The sequence below is a fragment of the Battus philenor genome, unplaced genomic scaffold (genome assembly GCF_028537555.1).
Source record: "Battus philenor isolate CCGP_79_NKW_IND1 unplaced genomic scaffold, ilBatPhil1.0.hap1 SCAF_13, whole genome shotgun sequence".
Taxonomy (NCBI): domain Eukaryota; kingdom Metazoa; phylum Arthropoda; class Insecta; order Lepidoptera; family Papilionidae; genus Battus; species Battus philenor.
Genome location: NW_027181675.1, coordinates 14,439,037 through 14,456,666, shown reverse-complemented (window position 1 = coordinate 14,456,666; position 17,630 = coordinate 14,439,037). Strand labels below are relative to the sequence as shown.

At 32.7% G+C, this 17,630-nt stretch overlaps 1 protein-coding gene across 1 annotated transcript in view; it reads right to left on the bottom strand.

The window, feature by feature from the left end:
- Window positions 1-1,584: 1,584 nt before the first annotated feature.
- LOC137933595 (uncharacterized) overlaps window positions 1,585-17,630 on the bottom strand; it is a 57,809-nt gene continuing 41,763 nt past the window's right edge. Inside the window, exons 4-5 of the mRNA XM_068777610.1 lie at window positions 7,749-7,874; window positions 1,585-2,577 (exon numbers count right to left, since the gene is read on the bottom strand). Coding sequence (XP_068633711.1) covers window positions 1,585-2,577; window positions 7,749-7,874 — 1,119 coding nt within the window. The remainder of the gene's footprint in view (window positions 2,578-7,748; window positions 7,875-17,630) is intronic.

Sequence of the window (17,630 nt, the reverse complement as noted above, 5' to 3'; positions counted from 1 at the left end):
ACGTACAGAACAAAACAAAATAACACTTGAGAAACTTCGAGTAGATCACCTATTTAAATCTGGGGGTCGTCATAAAAGGATAATTAAATCTTTTATGTCCAGCGGACATCTCTGCAAGGTTTTGTAATATTTTTACGATTCGTATGTTTTACGAGTTATTTTTCTTTTTATTTTACTTCGTGATACAACTTTCTTATGGTTTTCGTGAAGTGCCTGATAAGGTTTTACGATCCTTGAATAGAGGTGCACATAATTAATTTTTCGACTGCAATAAAAAAAAAGAGAAAATTCTGACATTATCGTGAACTACGGTGTCGTTTAAATAAAGCTACATACATTTGTTTTAATATTTTCTAAATTCATAACGATGAATAAGTATTTAGTGTTTTGAAAAATGATGACATTATAAGTGAAAAAAGTGATTTTAAATATTACAAGTATCAAACTACTTTTTGGCGTTGGTCACTTCTAAACCTTTCGATTTATCCATACTTATTTTTGAAGCATTAAAATCTGTAATAATATCTTTAGTAATTTAAAATATTACATATATATTACAAGTTTTAGTAAATCATTCATCATTTATTCCTATGTCCCCAAGATGGGGCAGATGGCATCCACAGTACGTCGCCATCCCGAGCGGTCTTGAGCCTCGCGCTTTACTACGCTCCACGTCATTCCAACTGCCTTCACTTCTGCAGTGATCATCCGCCAGGTTTGCTTTTGGCGGCCACATCTGCGCTTTCTTGAGGATTCCATTCTGTGGCTTGCCTCGGTATGTGATCAGGGTTACTTTGGAGCGTGTGGCCTATCCAGTTCTATCCAGTTCCACTTGCGGCGTTTTATCTGCTGTTCGATCACCGCAGCATTTCCAGAGATCTACGTTGGAAACTTTCTCAGGCCAGTGTACCGTATCCTATATATGTATATATATATATATATATATATATATATATATATATAGTAGAAATAAAGCCTATTTTTAACAATACTTTTTGATTGCTACGCATCACTAAAGCGTTGGGTTCTTTAGGTTGTTTTGAGGAATATAACCCTGTTCTAACCCCAGAAGGCAAGGTATCTTGAACATCCAGAAAATTTCCCACTTAAAACCAAAAGTTTAAAGTCTATCTAGATATAAATGCAGTATTGTAGAGAAGTCCAATTACATATAAAATATCTAGCGATTCCCTAAACATGTACCTACATGATTAGAGTATTTAGAACTATGTTAGAATTTCAAAAAGTAGCAACGACAAATAACTTAAACTTAACTTATTCAACATAAATCCAACACCGAAGCTTAGAGCTTAAGTATAATTAAATCTACCTTTTTTTTAATTGCGAGAATTTTACAAAATTATATCTAGTAGCATTTACATATAGCTTTATCTTCTTCCTCAACATCTGGATTCATAAGTAATTTGAAATTTAAACTTTCATGTAATTCCTCCAACGTTTATCACGTACTATCTTCTAGGTAAAATCCAATCATTTTCTCCTGCAAAATATCTCACAGAAAATATTAATGCAATCAAAAACATTTACTTACATCTATTTACAATGAAATTTAAACTTTAAACTTTAGCTGGTGCTATCCGATTTACCAGACTCGCTTTCTTCCGTGATGGTGATCATTGGTGGTGGATTATCGAACGATAAACCTTCCGGTGATAAGTCGTTTTGTAATTTCTCAAATTTAGACGATCCTGGTAAAATGGCTTCCTTGACAGATTCATAAACATCACCTCTTATTGTCGGAAGTGATGCTCTTTTGGATTTAACATCATCTTTCAATGTCAAATCTTCTTTTATATCCTTTACTACTGCACTAGAACCTGAAGCATTATTCTCTATGTTATATGAAAGACTTTCGGCTCTGTTTAATTTCTTTTCTGGAGATTTTTTCCTTTCTGCTATTGGTATAGCAACTCCGTTTTCTAACTTCTTTTCTTTCTGATCGTGTAGGTGCTGCAAGCTATATTCTCTAGCTTGAACATCAGAGAGTAGAGGTCCATCACTTGAACCTTCAATGCAGTACCCTGGTCCTTGCAGTGCGTCATTACCAATGATGGAGTCCTGTTTAAAAATCGCCGCAGTAACAACAGGTTTATCAGGATCAGTAGGTGTCTTACCAATCAGCGGTTCCTGTGAATCATCATGCGTTATACCATCAGTGTCATCCTTTGAAACTTCATATCCTGCGTACACTGGATATCCGAAAGGACCTTGTTCGTATCCCATCTGACTTCCATACGAATAACTTACGTTATGAGAACCAATAGAAGACATGCTAAGGTCAGAAATAGAGAGTCCGGTGCAAGATAATGCCAATGCTTGTCTCTCAAATTTGTCACTGCTTCTTTCACTGTCTTCTTCTACGATTCTCTTCTCTAGTCTTTCAGGAACCCGGTGTATAAGAGCTTGGTTGGTGGATATTTGTGGATCGTGAGGTGGAGAATTCTGGATTGACTTGTTTGGACGGTAAGCCGCAGACTGCTGGACCTCCACGACGAAGATACCGTCGTTGTCTGGTGAATACTTCATTTTGGTCTCGCGGCCATTCTTCGTTATGTCCTGGAAAGAGAAGAAGATTTACTTGAATATTTTTTAACACAGTTCTTATTGTATTATCACAAAGAATCATATTGAGATGATGGTGATAAAGACATTTCTACTGCACCTGTTTTTGGAAAAACAAAATTCAAAAATTATAGAATTAAAAGTGATTTGACTTATGATTTTTTTATACACGTGGAAATTTCATGAGACAGTAAATTACTAAGGTACCATAGAACGTTTTAAATAATTTAAATATATATGTATATAAATATACTGTAAGCACCTAACATTTCAAGTTTGATCTATTGCAACTGGGTAAACATTTTTCTGCCGATGTCTTAAGGTAAAAAGCTACTATGTGACTTTAAACAATATATTGTTTTAACTAATAAAATACTGTAATATTGCAGACAAATGGATTCCTTATGTAATAATTTAAAGTTGCTCTTAATCCTTGTCCATTTATAGTCATAAATATACTGAAGATTTGTAAACCACGTACTCATATAGCGTTTTCTACTTTAAACGATATCTTTGATAAACTATTAACTTTTATTAGTTATACATAGAGATGTATCGAAAGGAATAAAAGATTTTCCGCCAGACTTTTTTGGAATTCTGAAATCAAAATGATAATAGGAAAAATAAATATAAATAGCAATATACCACAAAAAGGGATTATTGGGATGAAAGTAATAAACAAGAGTGATAAAATAGCTGTGATATTAGAAATTTAAATTAAAAGCGACTTAGATAGTGAGAAAATAAAAAAATACTTAAAGGTTAAAGAACAAAACAATATAAATAATAAATTTAAAATTGCAGAAACCTGGAGAGAAGGCAAAAGAAGTGAGGCGATCTATGTAAGGAAAGTATGTTAAGGAATGAGAGATATTGCGAAGGAGATTAGAGGAAAGAGTGAATAACGTAAGAAAAGAACCAATATATAGCCACTTCCACACATGCAGTCGTAGTCGTGCGATAAATTGCACCGACCGCCAGCCCGCTGATAAATGCGCATGCGGCAAACAATGCGAAACACAACTACCACCTCTAATTATGTTACACCAATTACTGCCAAACACAGAATGCTCTGTCGACTGCATGTGCGGAACTGGCTATATATTGGTTCTTTTCTTACTTAGGATGGACTTCCGCAAAATAACGCCTGATTCCATTAAATAGAATGAAAAACATTGGGATGGATGAAAGATGAGTATGGATATTAGTTAAAATTATATGATAAGTTACAATGTAAATAAAGATCCTGTTCACTCATAGTTAAACGAGAGACAATAAAAACAGGGCCATAAAAAAACTAGGTTCACTCATTGTTTTAATCTACCTAAGTTTGGCTTTCCACTAAGATGACTGACGCATTGGTTTAGCCGCGAGAAGTCGTTCGTTACGGACATATTAACACTAATCGCGGTCTTTGAGAGAGTGCTATATATACAGTTAAAGCGTTGGTAGCTAAATCAGAGATGTCAGCTGTTTTGGATCACCAATTTAGCGTTAAAAAGACGTTTTGATTGAGAATGACTTTATTTTGAACCATATAAAAACAAGTTACCTCAGAGGTATAAAACAAAAAGTAATAAAAACAAAAAAAGAACAGGTTTTCAAATAGAATTCTCTCAGAGATCTCAGTCGGCTTGGTTTTCTTAGAAAAGCAATTCAAAAATGCAACAGGTCGTTGACTTTACAAAAGCCGTTTCATAGCAAGAATGTAACAATACATTTCGCTGTGAATGCATGCGACCATTTCGTGTCGTAAAAATGTAGATATATAATCGTTTTTATTTCTTTAATGCTGTTAAATATATAATATCTATATAGAACAACGATCAAATAATGAAATATATATTTATTACATATATTGATTTGTGTAATAATTTTTTTTGTGGCCCCCACTATTGGGGATCTCTCCTTCCACCCCCTATTTAATTGGGAACAGGGTTTTGTATTTTTAATAATTTTTTTCACTATAATTTTTATTTTCGTTCTCGTCTTCCATAGTACACAATATCTTTTTTCCTCCTTCTATCATTCTACAATTCCATCTTCCTTTCTCAATCATTCCATTCCTTTCGTATATCCTCAAACACTTCAGTTATCCATTTCTATTAGAGTATCACAATTTTAATTGGTTTAATTATTTTCTTGTGTATATCACACACAATAATCTTACGTGTGATAAGACCGCCCATTCTAATTTATTTGGTTTATTATTATGGAACTATTTATATGTTTTAGGCGTATGTAATAATAAAATAAAATGATATTATGTAGATAAATATAGCAGTGGCATACCAGTGATGAGGATTGAAACTTGCAATCGTGCGTCGCAGTTTCGATGCCCGTTTTACAATCTTATATAATTCACACTTCGTGCATTAATTATATAGGATTGCCACTTCTCGCAAATAAGTTTCCAGATGATGGGCAGCATCGTTCTCTGCGTACTATAATACCACACTGCTATCGCCAACCAACCTGCTTAGCGTGGCGATTATGATATGTCCCCCATAGATCCCGTTGGAGGACGCCTATACCTCTGCTTGATTGTTAGAAACGTTGATTTTTGCAAGCAAACCTTAACTAAAAATATATCTTACTTCATTATTAATTGATTTGCTACACAAACAAAATATATGAACAACGGTTACAATAATACACTATACTAAATAGGCTATACAGGGTGATTGTTTAAAAGACTTTATGGGCATTTAATCACGGTGCGTAAGTGGGTATTACAGAAGTAATTAACGAAATGTCTTTAAACAAAGGTGAAGGAACCTGCTTTTTACTGCGTAACAAACGATGGCCTTCATAACGTAACACAACCTACCAGACAAAAAGAGTGAAGCATAGTACTCTGTATAAATAATCACATATCAATATCATCATCAGCCGTAATATACCCACAGCTGGGCATAGGTCTCCTGATAGATTCCCAATAAGACCAGTTGAAGCTGAAACGTTTAACGACCTTATTAGTGTCTTCTATCTATCGCTTGGTGGTCCGGTTTTCACACAAGAACCTTAAGGCTTCATGACTGCTATATAGCCTACCTGAAAAACGTTACTGAAGAATCAAAGACTCCATTAAGAAAGAATTAAATACCTAAAATAATAAAAACCTCTTTTACTAGACCAATGCGATATATGTTACCAATGCGATATAGATTATATATTGTTTTAATACTCTTAAATAAATTCGCAGAACCTTAAAAAAAGCCTGATCAAGATCTTGTAGATAAATTTGATACGTCACTTAAGGAAAAAATCGCAAACTTGGAATGTAATCTGCAACAATAAGTCCATTCTGCGATGTCTGAATATCAAACCATTTTCAACTATCTACCAGCACTTGATACTGTTTATTATTATATAGGAGAACGGAAATTTTAAACTAAGAGTTTTTTGGGTTCACCATAAATTTATTGACAGAATACAGAGCAGAACAATGAAATAATGGTCAAATGTTTTCCTCTATGAAGGATAAAACAAGTAATTTGATATGCTGTGAAAGTTGGAACCAAAGTATTAGGGGAACCGGAAAGTAATGTCGCTTTCTTAAGTTAAATTCACGCGACTACATTTTTAACAAGTTTATTTTCATAATCAAAAATATATTCACCTTCATTATCAACAACCTTTTGCCATCTAGTATACAAATCAATGCCGGAACGGTAACAAATCAATCGGTTTTTCTGTGAAATATGTCGACAGAAACGACATTACTTTCCGGTCCTCCTAATATATAGAAAATTAAGAAGTAATAAATGTATTGTAATGTATTTTGACTTTAAATAAAAAAAAATAACGCCTGTGTCTATGTGATATTGCTATTGTTAATTTTCAGGTACTAAATATTTATTTAAACATACGCTAGCGGTATTATTTTATATTAAACTAGTTTACCTAATAAAGCCTGAAGGCTTTCATAAGATTCTTGGAACAGGTTACATCCCGAATGGTTAGTTATATTAAGTTTTAAATGTGTGAACGTATAACACAAAATTAAGTAAGAAAAAGCTTTTAAAAATAAATAAAATCAATCATACTATGTATTGTTATCTTCTTAATATATAAATGCCAACTGCAAGGCAAATATATCTATAGGGAGATATGTTATAAACGCTACTGTTGGCAGGGTTGTACGCGATCACATTGTGGTAATTTTTAAAACTTTTTTTTATCAGAATTGCCTATATAATTAATACACAAAGTTTGAATTACATAAGATTTTATTCCAGGAATAGAACCCGCGATTCACGATCGCAATTATCACTTCTTACCACTGGACTATTACTGCTATTGGTATATGTATGATGCATATGTTAAAATAGTTTTAAACCTTCGCATTTAAAGGAACTGATCTTAATGAATGTTTAATATAATGTACTTAGGAATAACTTCAATTAAAACTTAGTGCACTGCCTAGATAACTTCTTTCATCCCTTTCATATCGTATTAATGATCTCTTTAATATTCCTTTAACTTAGATTTATATATACTTTAAACCTTACCACAGACACTTTAAGGTTAATTTTCGTTTATTCGCCGTTTAACTGTTTTTAAATTGGAACATAGTACACATTTTCCTCGAGAAACTTCTCAAGAATTTATGCAATAAAATTTCATATATTCAGTTGTATAAATTAACTTACTCTTTCCTCAATTATGTTTTAAATGAACTCATGTAAATAACTTTCCTTTTTCAATTTAATACATGGAAATGACACGGAAAGTTGAAGCAGGAAGCAGGAAAAATTAAAAAAAAAACATATTGGATACGTTCAAATTAAGGACAAAGGACATGATTAAGTATCACATTTAAAATATATATACAAATATATATATATATATATATATATATATATATATATATATATAAATATATAAATATATAAATATATATATATATATATATATATAAATATAAAGCATTTTTAAAATTCGAATTATTAAAAACAATTATTGTTTACTATTCTGTCCCTGCAGACTTTGTACTTCTAGAAGTTACTGATCTTTCGTATTACTATAGAAAAAAAATTCAAACTGATCACTTTATATAGAGTGTTTGAAAATAGGTTTTTGCGGATGAACTATACATTCACCTCTTTAAACCTTATATACAAAATTAATCAACCTGTAATAATATGAATGTAGATACGTACATTTCTTTCCTCAGTTTCCACTATGAGGTGATTGTTTTTCAGGGTCATGGTGAAGATGGAGCCGTTGGCTGGCTGTGTCTCTCTCTGTTCCAGTCCATCCACTCCTCCTTCCTCGGCAGACTTCACCTGTAACACCATAATTTATTTACCAGAATAAGCAATTATTGACGAATATATTATCATTTCAAAGAGTCCATAAAACTTAAGATAAAATTGTAAAATTATTTAATCATGATATTTGCATAATAATAAACTAATAGAACTTAAAAGCTAGAGATTCACTGAGAAATGTTTTTGGAAAGACTTTTCTAACGGCTGCCACACTATATATTTTAATAACATATTATTTATGCGCCATGTTTTAAAATCTGATATGGAAAATAATAACTGACAGTATAAATACAAGAAATATAAATAAAATCGTAACATACTCGTATAAAATTCGCTTTTAAAACATTAACAAATCTTTCATTGATGTACATAAGGTTCCACGAGATATCTTAGACCTCCCGTTTCTTAGTTTTAATTCTATAATTAAATGTATATTATTAAATAACTCTTTTTAAAGCATACTATAGTTAGTTGCAAATGTATGGGACTTGATTTGCTTACTCATTTAAATGATTGATATTTAATGGAATCAGGCGTTACCTCGCGGAACTCCATCCTAAGCGGAAGTGGCTAAATATTGGTTCTTTTCTTACTTAAATGATTGATATTATAATGTACACGTGAAGAAAAATTGTTACATTTAATTTAAGAGAGCAACTGTTGAGTTTCTAGCCGACTCTTATCAATAGAACCTCCAAGGTTCCTAGTGGAGCCTCGGCTAGGGTATATACTACTATTTGACTTAATTGAATGGTCACAGAGCTATCAAATCGCTTCGGCAGAAGTCCATCTAAAAGACCTTGGACCTTGAGTAGTCACTCGTCAATAACATCCGATAATTTATTTATGTACTCCATAAACTAGACGTTTTTACTGTACCTTACTTTACTTAAGTTTCTGGTCAGTTCTTCCTAGCAGATCAGATTCTAAGTCGGTGGTAGCTTACTACTTATAATGTTAAAATAATCAGCAATAACATCTTTGACTAATTTGCGACGCGGTCACCAATGACAACCTCATATGAAGGTAGATCACAAAGCAATGGAGAGAGCTATTCTCGAAGTTTCGCTGTGAAATCGAAAATGAACAGATCCGCAAAAGAACCAAAGGTAGCTGGTATAGCTTGAAGAATTGCTGCAAAGGATGCCAGTTAGGGCCGTTTCTCAAGTGGCGACCAAGAGCCGGTATACGAGGGGCAGGTCCCCCCACTGGGAGAGCAGTCGACATAGTTAAGATCAGGGGAAGTCACTGGATTGGTCGTCATAGCGTTCCTTGGGACAGACCGATGCCCTGCAGAAGGCGTTCACCGGCTGAAAATAAAGGGATGAAGAATCGATGGTTAAAAGCGCATGTTATTTCTATTTTAATAAAGATATTTTAAATTGAATTAAAGTGACAGCGTCGGACATAGCACGCAGAACAGCGAGCAGTCAGACTTGACAAACTCCTCGAAGGACGTGTAAATGTCTTCAGGAGGCCTATGTTAATCATTGAACGTCTTTTAGCTGAAATAATGATGATGGTACATTCAAATTTCTTTCAGTAATCTTTTCAGTCTTTTCCCATTTTTCTAACCTCAAAGAATGTAAGATGTTAAACGGATCAAATCTAAATGAATTGAAAACAACACTTTACACCAGTTTTACATATTCAGTAGATTATTTATACCCTGTTTTATTAATATTGTAAAAGATGTTTATTATTGATTGTCTGTTTTATTGAGTAAATATTATTATTCGATATTTGCAAATATAATTATGGTCAGAAATGCGTACGTTTATAATAGGCAAATATATTTGTAGTATGTTATACGATAGAAGAAGAAAGAATAGAAGGATAGTTAGAGATTCTTCTGCTTTTTCCAGCGCTAACTCTTTCTGAAATGGTGATAATGATATTAGCCAGGCAATAGCAACAGGACAAACCCAGGTACGGACCTCTAGGGCGCCCTTGTGATTAATGCTAAGCGGGTAGTATCGAGGAGTGTCAACTCAAGGCAAGGCCCCTTGAACTTAATCACCCCATGGAGCGTTCACTGAAGCTAAGATATCAGCGACCTTCCAATCCGGTAAACTATTACATAGATCCCCGGGGAACCCCCCAGATTCGCTACTTCAAACAATGTCTTTACCTGGAAACACTCTACACCCCACCACCTTATACCTGCTAAATCTACAAATGCCATTTAGGTAGCAGAAAGAGTCTAATCCTATTTAAAAAGAATAAATATTTGACAATGTAACTGACGTATATTTTCAAACGGTTTTATTTAGTTCGACTCGTACGGAATTAATTTGGATCAAAATTAAAAATTGAAATTTAAGCACCTTCCCGTTGTCAGATTGATCTGAAATTTGGTACACACATTTAATTTAGATGACAATACAATATAATAATATCAATAACATTATAAATCTAAGATGGCCGCCGATACAAAATGGCGGATTACGTATTTTTCCTTAACCCTCTCAATATGGGTATCAAATGAAAGGGCTACACTAGTAAAACACGATGATTATGTCAAAATTTAAAACTCAAGATGGACGCCGTTCAAATATGGCGGACTAGGTACATGTTTTTCCACAACCGCCACAATATGGGTATCAAAAAACCGTTTAACTTAAAAGTTTTTTAAATGTATTTATTGGTACATCAAATTAAGAGTCGAGTGATGTCGATGTGCGACAGAGAGGTTCGAAGGGTCTATTTGTCTCGCGTTTTAGAGGTCGCTAATGACTTGTGTTTTAACGAATCGTTCACCTCCGCCCACGTATAGAACACAAGGCATAAGATGAAGCGGTTTATTTATAATCCGTTCTTAAATTAGGTTTTTAAGATGAAAAAAAATAATTGACTCCTTTTTAATATTATGCAGTCTTGTGCTGTAATTTGTGGGATTCTTCCAACCGATAATGCTAGAAATAGAAGTGTGTATATTCATCAAGCATAGCCTATATTTATAACGATTTATAAATATGAAAATAATGTTAAACTAACATAAATCGACAGCCAATCACAAGTCGAGAAATATTATAGCGAGTTCTCTTTCGCACGATGTGTATAAAGAATTATATTTCTGTGGGATTCCCTTCCAATTTCGCTTCCCAATGCTGAAGAAGAGAAGGAACACAAGTAAAAAATTCATTATATATACACACCTAATGATTTATAAATATTAATAGAGAAAGATGTATTGACAAAAATTCCGTCGAACATAATAGTTCAGTTCAATTTTATTACGGTTGTTATCAAAGTAGGTTCTTCTATCTTCTCTCTCTCTCTACCTCTCTCTCTCTCTATATATATATATATATATAAATATATATATCTCTCTCTCTCTCTGTTTGATGATTTTTTTTAATAATGTACAGTAATTATTTTTTATTACTATCAGGATTTATATTCCACGGACATTAGCGTCTGTACCTTTGTTTTTATAATCGCTTTTAATATTTCAGACATTTTTTTGCTTACATTCTTAACATGTATGTTTACTAAGTCTAAACCTATTTTAACGACGCCTTAACAATGTTCAGTTTTTAATTACATTTCTAACGACCACTTCATCATACTCGATATTTCCATCATCAGGTAGTACGCCAGTATCTGCGGCGGTTGTCGTATTCACAACAGTAAATCTTGCGATCGCATCTTGTGTCTCTGTCATACACGCACGAGTTCGTGTCACGTGATATTGCTGTCACCGCATGATGAACAATGTTGTACAGCCCGAGGGTATCTGGTGTTTGATGATCAACGATGACAGCCTCGCTGTTTAGATCCTGAGCCTCGTGGATGGTGAGCGTCCTTCAACCTGTCAGTATACCGTAGTCTTGGCTAAATGCTTATTTTTTGGCTTGGGTGTGAGTTAGATACAAGGTGTTTCTCTATTTCAAAATATTCTTCTCGGTGTAAGGACGCCTATACAGGGAGTGCACCACCTTCTTTTTTTATGACCCCCGCTATTGGGGGCCTCTCGTACCCCTATTTATGGTGGGACAGGGACTTTATTTGCAATTTAATTTTTCACATGATTTTTTATTTTCTCTCTCTTCTTTCATATTTTACTCTCTCTCTTTTGGTCTATTAGCTATCTTTTATGCTACATTTCTACTTTCTTACCCTTTTGCTCTGTTCATCTATCATTCTTTCCTCTTTTCTTATTACAATTTTTCATTTTACTTTTTTATTTTACATTTTTACTTATTTTCTATAATACATTATTTATTACATTTGAGTTTTATTTTATCACATTTCTTATTGTATATTTGGATTTTTATTTTTTTTTGTATAACGTTTTTAACTATTTTCTTGCAACAAGCGAGGAATTCTTTCCTAGTTTCCTTTTCGCCTATCAGGGAGGCTATTTTCTCCTCCCTGATTTCAACGCCAGACCGGCACTCGAAGCCGTGCCGGAGTTCCCCGAATGCGGGACACCGGGCCACAAGGTGGATCACGGTCTGGTCCACGACCAGTTCACAGAAGCACGACGAGTCCTCCTTGAGCTTGAACCTGTGGAGGTGCTCAAAGAACTCCCCGTGCCCCGTGAGCACCACCTTCTTAGACGAATATATGTCCTAGTAAACCTTCACAGCACACCAGCTCCTCCTACTGCTGCAAGAAATAATCTGGGGCTCAATGCGAACAAATTATAACGAACAAATTAATTACGTATAATTATAATTATATACTTTATTATTATAATTATATAATTATTTTATTAATGTCGTCATAAGGTTCTATATGCAGGCTACATTCGCCTGATCCTATTGTAAACCTTGAGGAGGCTTATGAGGAGGTCCCGCAGTGAAAGTTTAATGGCATAAATGATTATGATATTGAAAATGATGCAGAAGGCTATCATCGCCATAAAAACGACGATTTATTTGACTGCGAAGTTATTTAAATCTGTTCTTATATGATATATTATCGAAGTAATACTATGAATCTTCTTATAAAAATGCCAGATACTCTGCTAATGTAGACATATATATTCGCCGATATATAATCACTTGTGATAAAATTTGTTACCAAATTTCTTTGACCTATGTAACATTGTCTAAATCTCTACATTTCATCAGTGTACGCGCATATATGAAAGGCATCGTGGGTCAAAATATTTTGGTTATTTCGTCACATCGTAAGAATTCGTTATAATTTTTTATATTAATGTATTCAAAATTACCGACATGCGATATAAAACTTTATTACTTTAGAATAGAGCTTAAATTAGTTTTAGCGATTTTTCTCGTTTGAAATGTAAAAAAGATCAAAAGATATTGTTACTTCAATTCGTCACAGGTAACATGGTGTATTCAATTCAGGACCTTGTGTATGTGTGTATATCAAAGCATAATTACAAACTCTATATCATATCCACTACCAACATATATATGACTATATTTCAACTTAAGATATGGGTAAGTAAACACATGATATTAAAATTCATTTATTTTAACAGCATATTTATTTTTTTACTTTTTTATTTTTTACTCTACTCTGCTTCTTCTATTGGAAAGCTGTTGATGGAGTATGTCCACTAGTGGACTTGATGATAATGATAGAAATAATCCCAGTATTGCTATTCTTGTATTGTGTGAAATAGATAAAGATGTGAATATGTTTATTAAACTTAGGAACTTTTAACAGAACTCTCATTCTTCGACTAGTTATTATTTATTTATCTATTAATCTATTTTATTTTTGACTCTACTGTTATAGTTGTGAAATAGAAACAGGAAGAAACTCCGCAACATATCTCATAATAAAGTTTAACACATATTTATACATATACTATCAGATATAGCCTAAATGAAATCAAAATCAGACGACATCACTGCCAAGGATTATCATTTAAATATTCGTTAATTGAATAATAAGATTTTTCTATCAATTTACTTTTAATATGCGTTTATAAAGTAAAGGACAGTCCAATTACTTTTTAGTTTTCATGCCTATTTTCATTCATCCTGTATAAATGACTCTCTAAATACGTTGTATTTGGAACGTGATAGGTCAAAAACTTCAGTACAAAGTCATTTTTACAAGAAATTTTATAATGAATTTTCTTAGTATGTTATCAAATGAGGTGTATATGTGCAAAGCTAATATACACCTACTTCAAAATGATCGAGCTACCTTCTTCAGGCGATTAGATATATGTTAACCTTTTTAAACATACACTTATACATATTTTGTTGTTACAGGAATTATTATATTAAATAAACTTTTTAAAATAGCCATAAAACATTGCCATGTGACGTAAGAAATTAAATAAAAAAGTGTTTTACCAGCAAAATATATTACAAATATAATAAACAGCACGTCAACCGCTCTAAGCGTCGTCTCAGGTGCAAAATGCAAAGTAAATTGATAATACATTGACCTATGACGTGTATAAGAAACAAATATTCCTTTTTTAAATTTTGTCCAACGGTTTAAAATTTTTATTTTTTGTTCTTTTTTTAATTATACGCAGTATTTACTGTTTTGAATATTAACACTATGTATATACTTAAAAGGAGTCTTTATTCATTAATACATACACACATATTTATATACATATATATATATATATATATAAATATATATATAAATATATATACATATATAGCTTTCTTTACTTAAATTCTTACAACAAAATTTTCAACAAGTTTATATTTCTAATCAACAATATATTCAACTTTGTTGTTAACAACCTATTGCCATGTAATATACAAATCAATGCCGGAGCGGTAACAAATCCATCGGTTTTTCTGTAAAATATGTCGAAAAAAACGTTTTTACTTTCCGGTCCCCCTAATATATACACGATCCTTGTTTCTCACGTAATAAATTCCTCATTTTTAAATATAGTAAAAGTTCTTTATTGGCGCGGTATATGTACCATAAATATGCCGCGAATATACACACCGTGAACACGGAATGCTAGTTTATATGCGATTATATGTGATACGTTCCTAGGTGACAAAATAAAAATAAATATATAAAAAAGTCAGTGTACGTTTTTGAACATTTTTATTAATTATCTTAAGGCTTTTCTCTCGCTTGGCAGTTTTTGAAAGATCCTTCTATCCAGACGACGCAGCATTCGCGTTAGCGATTTGCCTCTTAAAAATAAAACTTCATTCCACATAAAGATCGATGTTGATAAAGAAATCGCGAAGCTAATTTGACATTCTTAAAACTTCACTAAGATTTTTCAAATTAAATATCACGTTTTCAGTGCCCGTTGAAGCCTCTTTTACAATGGGCTGTGAATTTAACATTTTAACATAAATTTTTTTTTAGTTCATTTGACGGAATTTACTAAGGATATTGGGTTGCATACATATTGAGGGCATACTTTTATTATTATGTATGTACTTATTAGATCAGCGAATAAAGAAAGTAGGTCGCTTTTTTTTAATCCACGTGAAAACACGAATAAAGGAAACTTTACTATTGTTGAAATATTTAAGAAAATCCAATTACCACGCTTTTGACAATTTATCGATATACTAAATTTATTTATTCACTCTCTTCACTCATACTCGCTTTAATAAATAAAGTGATCACTCATATATGTAATAAATTAATTTATTTCATTAATTAGAATGCAAGAGGTCAATAAATTCGTTTTAGTATATAGTCTGTATAGACATAGTTTTATGTAACTTGACTGTAAATAAGTATAAAGGCTTTAAAACTTTACTAACAAATAGGCTTTAAATTAACCTATGTGAAGGCTTTATCTATAACCTCACCTTGTACACTTTATAATAATAACAATAATGTTTTTTTTAATTTATTTTACTGAGAACTGGAGTAGTGAGACTAAGAAGTGAGACTGGCAGTACAAAATTTATTATTTAACAATGACAATTCGAAATTCGAAAACGATTTTTCTTGCCATATCCTCATTACGTTGTTTATAATTTCTGATACACACATTATATACATTAACCTCTTTAATGATCTTAAATATAATCAAATCAAATTTATCGCAAAAAATGTCGATTATAAAAGTGTCCGAACAACGCCGGGTGAATTAACATGTATAGAAATGACTGTATTTAGGCGAACAAAGAAATGTTGTTGAAACAACGGTGCGATGCTAAGCAGCAATCAAGGTCCACGCGTCGCAAGTCACCTTCGAAAGCCTAGAAGGCAGTTAGGTCTAACTTGGCGAGTATGGGGTCGTTGGCCGGTCGACGCCCGCTGAGATTTCGGCCATGTTTTTTCACCGCCTCGCGCAGCCTCTTGCAATCGGGTTGCACTTTTTAGATGCACCTACTCCTGCTGTACCAGTATCTAACGACCGAACAGCGAAATCTATGGAGCAATTTCTAATTTTATTTTTTTTTTATCTAAAAGTTAATATTTCTTACATCTATTTTTTAATTTTTTACAATGATTTTTTTTAAATGGTCCACGCTGTTGGGGACCTCTCGTTCCCCTATCTCGTGTGGGACAGGGACTTTTTATATCTAGTAATCTATTCATATTTTTTATTATTACCATTCTTCTCTTTCATGTATCATATTATCTGTCGTACTGTTTCTTTCATTCTACAATTTTCCCAGTCTTTCTTTTCATTCCATTAGCCATACATCCATCCTCAACCACTACATTGTAGGTTTCCTTACTATTATTTTGCAACATTACATGTATTGTTCAAATATTTAACACATATTTTCTTTATAATTATCATCTTATATTATAATATTTATTGCACTATTTTTGGTACTACTTTATTTATTTGATTTCTATATTTTAGTGTTTGCTTTACTTTTTTATTCATATTCAAGTCTATTTGAATCTATAACTTTGTTTTATTTTTACCTATTGCATTTATCACCACCATCCTGCAGTAGCTGAGGAAGCATTCTCTCTCCCCTTCGTCTTGCATGATGGCCGAGATACTCCTTTCCTCTATCTTTTTGCCCATCCGGCATTCGGAATCTGCGCGCAGTCTTCCGAACGCCGGACACTGGGCCATTTTACAATCATTAATACTAGACTTTATGTCTTAGATATTACCATCAAAGTGTAATTTGATAGACGCACAATGCTATGCTTAGACCTAACTTAGACATAGCCAAAATGACCGATCTCACACCGCCCGCATCCAAAGACATTATCTACTTAGATATAAGTAATATTTATTGTTTAATAACATTGTTAATATGTAAAAACTAATTGTCTTCATTTCTATAACACTAGTAAAAGCCTTGTTATTGACAATTAAATGTCAAATCATTGGCATAAATTTGAAATAGGTGCGAATAGACCACGCAGATTCAAGACAATTTTTTTTGAAGAAAATCATTCATAAACGCTCCATTTTACACTACAAGTTTCAGTTGTAGTGTAGCACTCTTCGTTGTGTGAATAATTTAAATATGTGAATACCTGTGTATGTTATTTTCCTTAAGTAAGTCATAAGTTATCAGCGAACCACGCCATTATTATATTTTTTCCTTTCGTGCTTCATAATTTCTTTAGTTCATAATCTTAATCTTCGCAATATCTGTCTCTCTTTGTATTCTTTGCATTTCGTTCGGACTTCTCACATTCCTATCCTGCATTATTATCACAGTCTTAGTTACTGCTTTGCAACTAAACATTGTCTTGTTCAGAATTAAAACTATTTTCATTGAAAGCTTTTTTGTTGTCAATAATGTTCGTCATGCTATATCTGGGTCTATGTTCAGCAGTGAAAGACCTTCGAGTGAAATGATGGTGATGACTTAAAAATATATTAATAATAAAAAGTTGTGCGTTAACAAA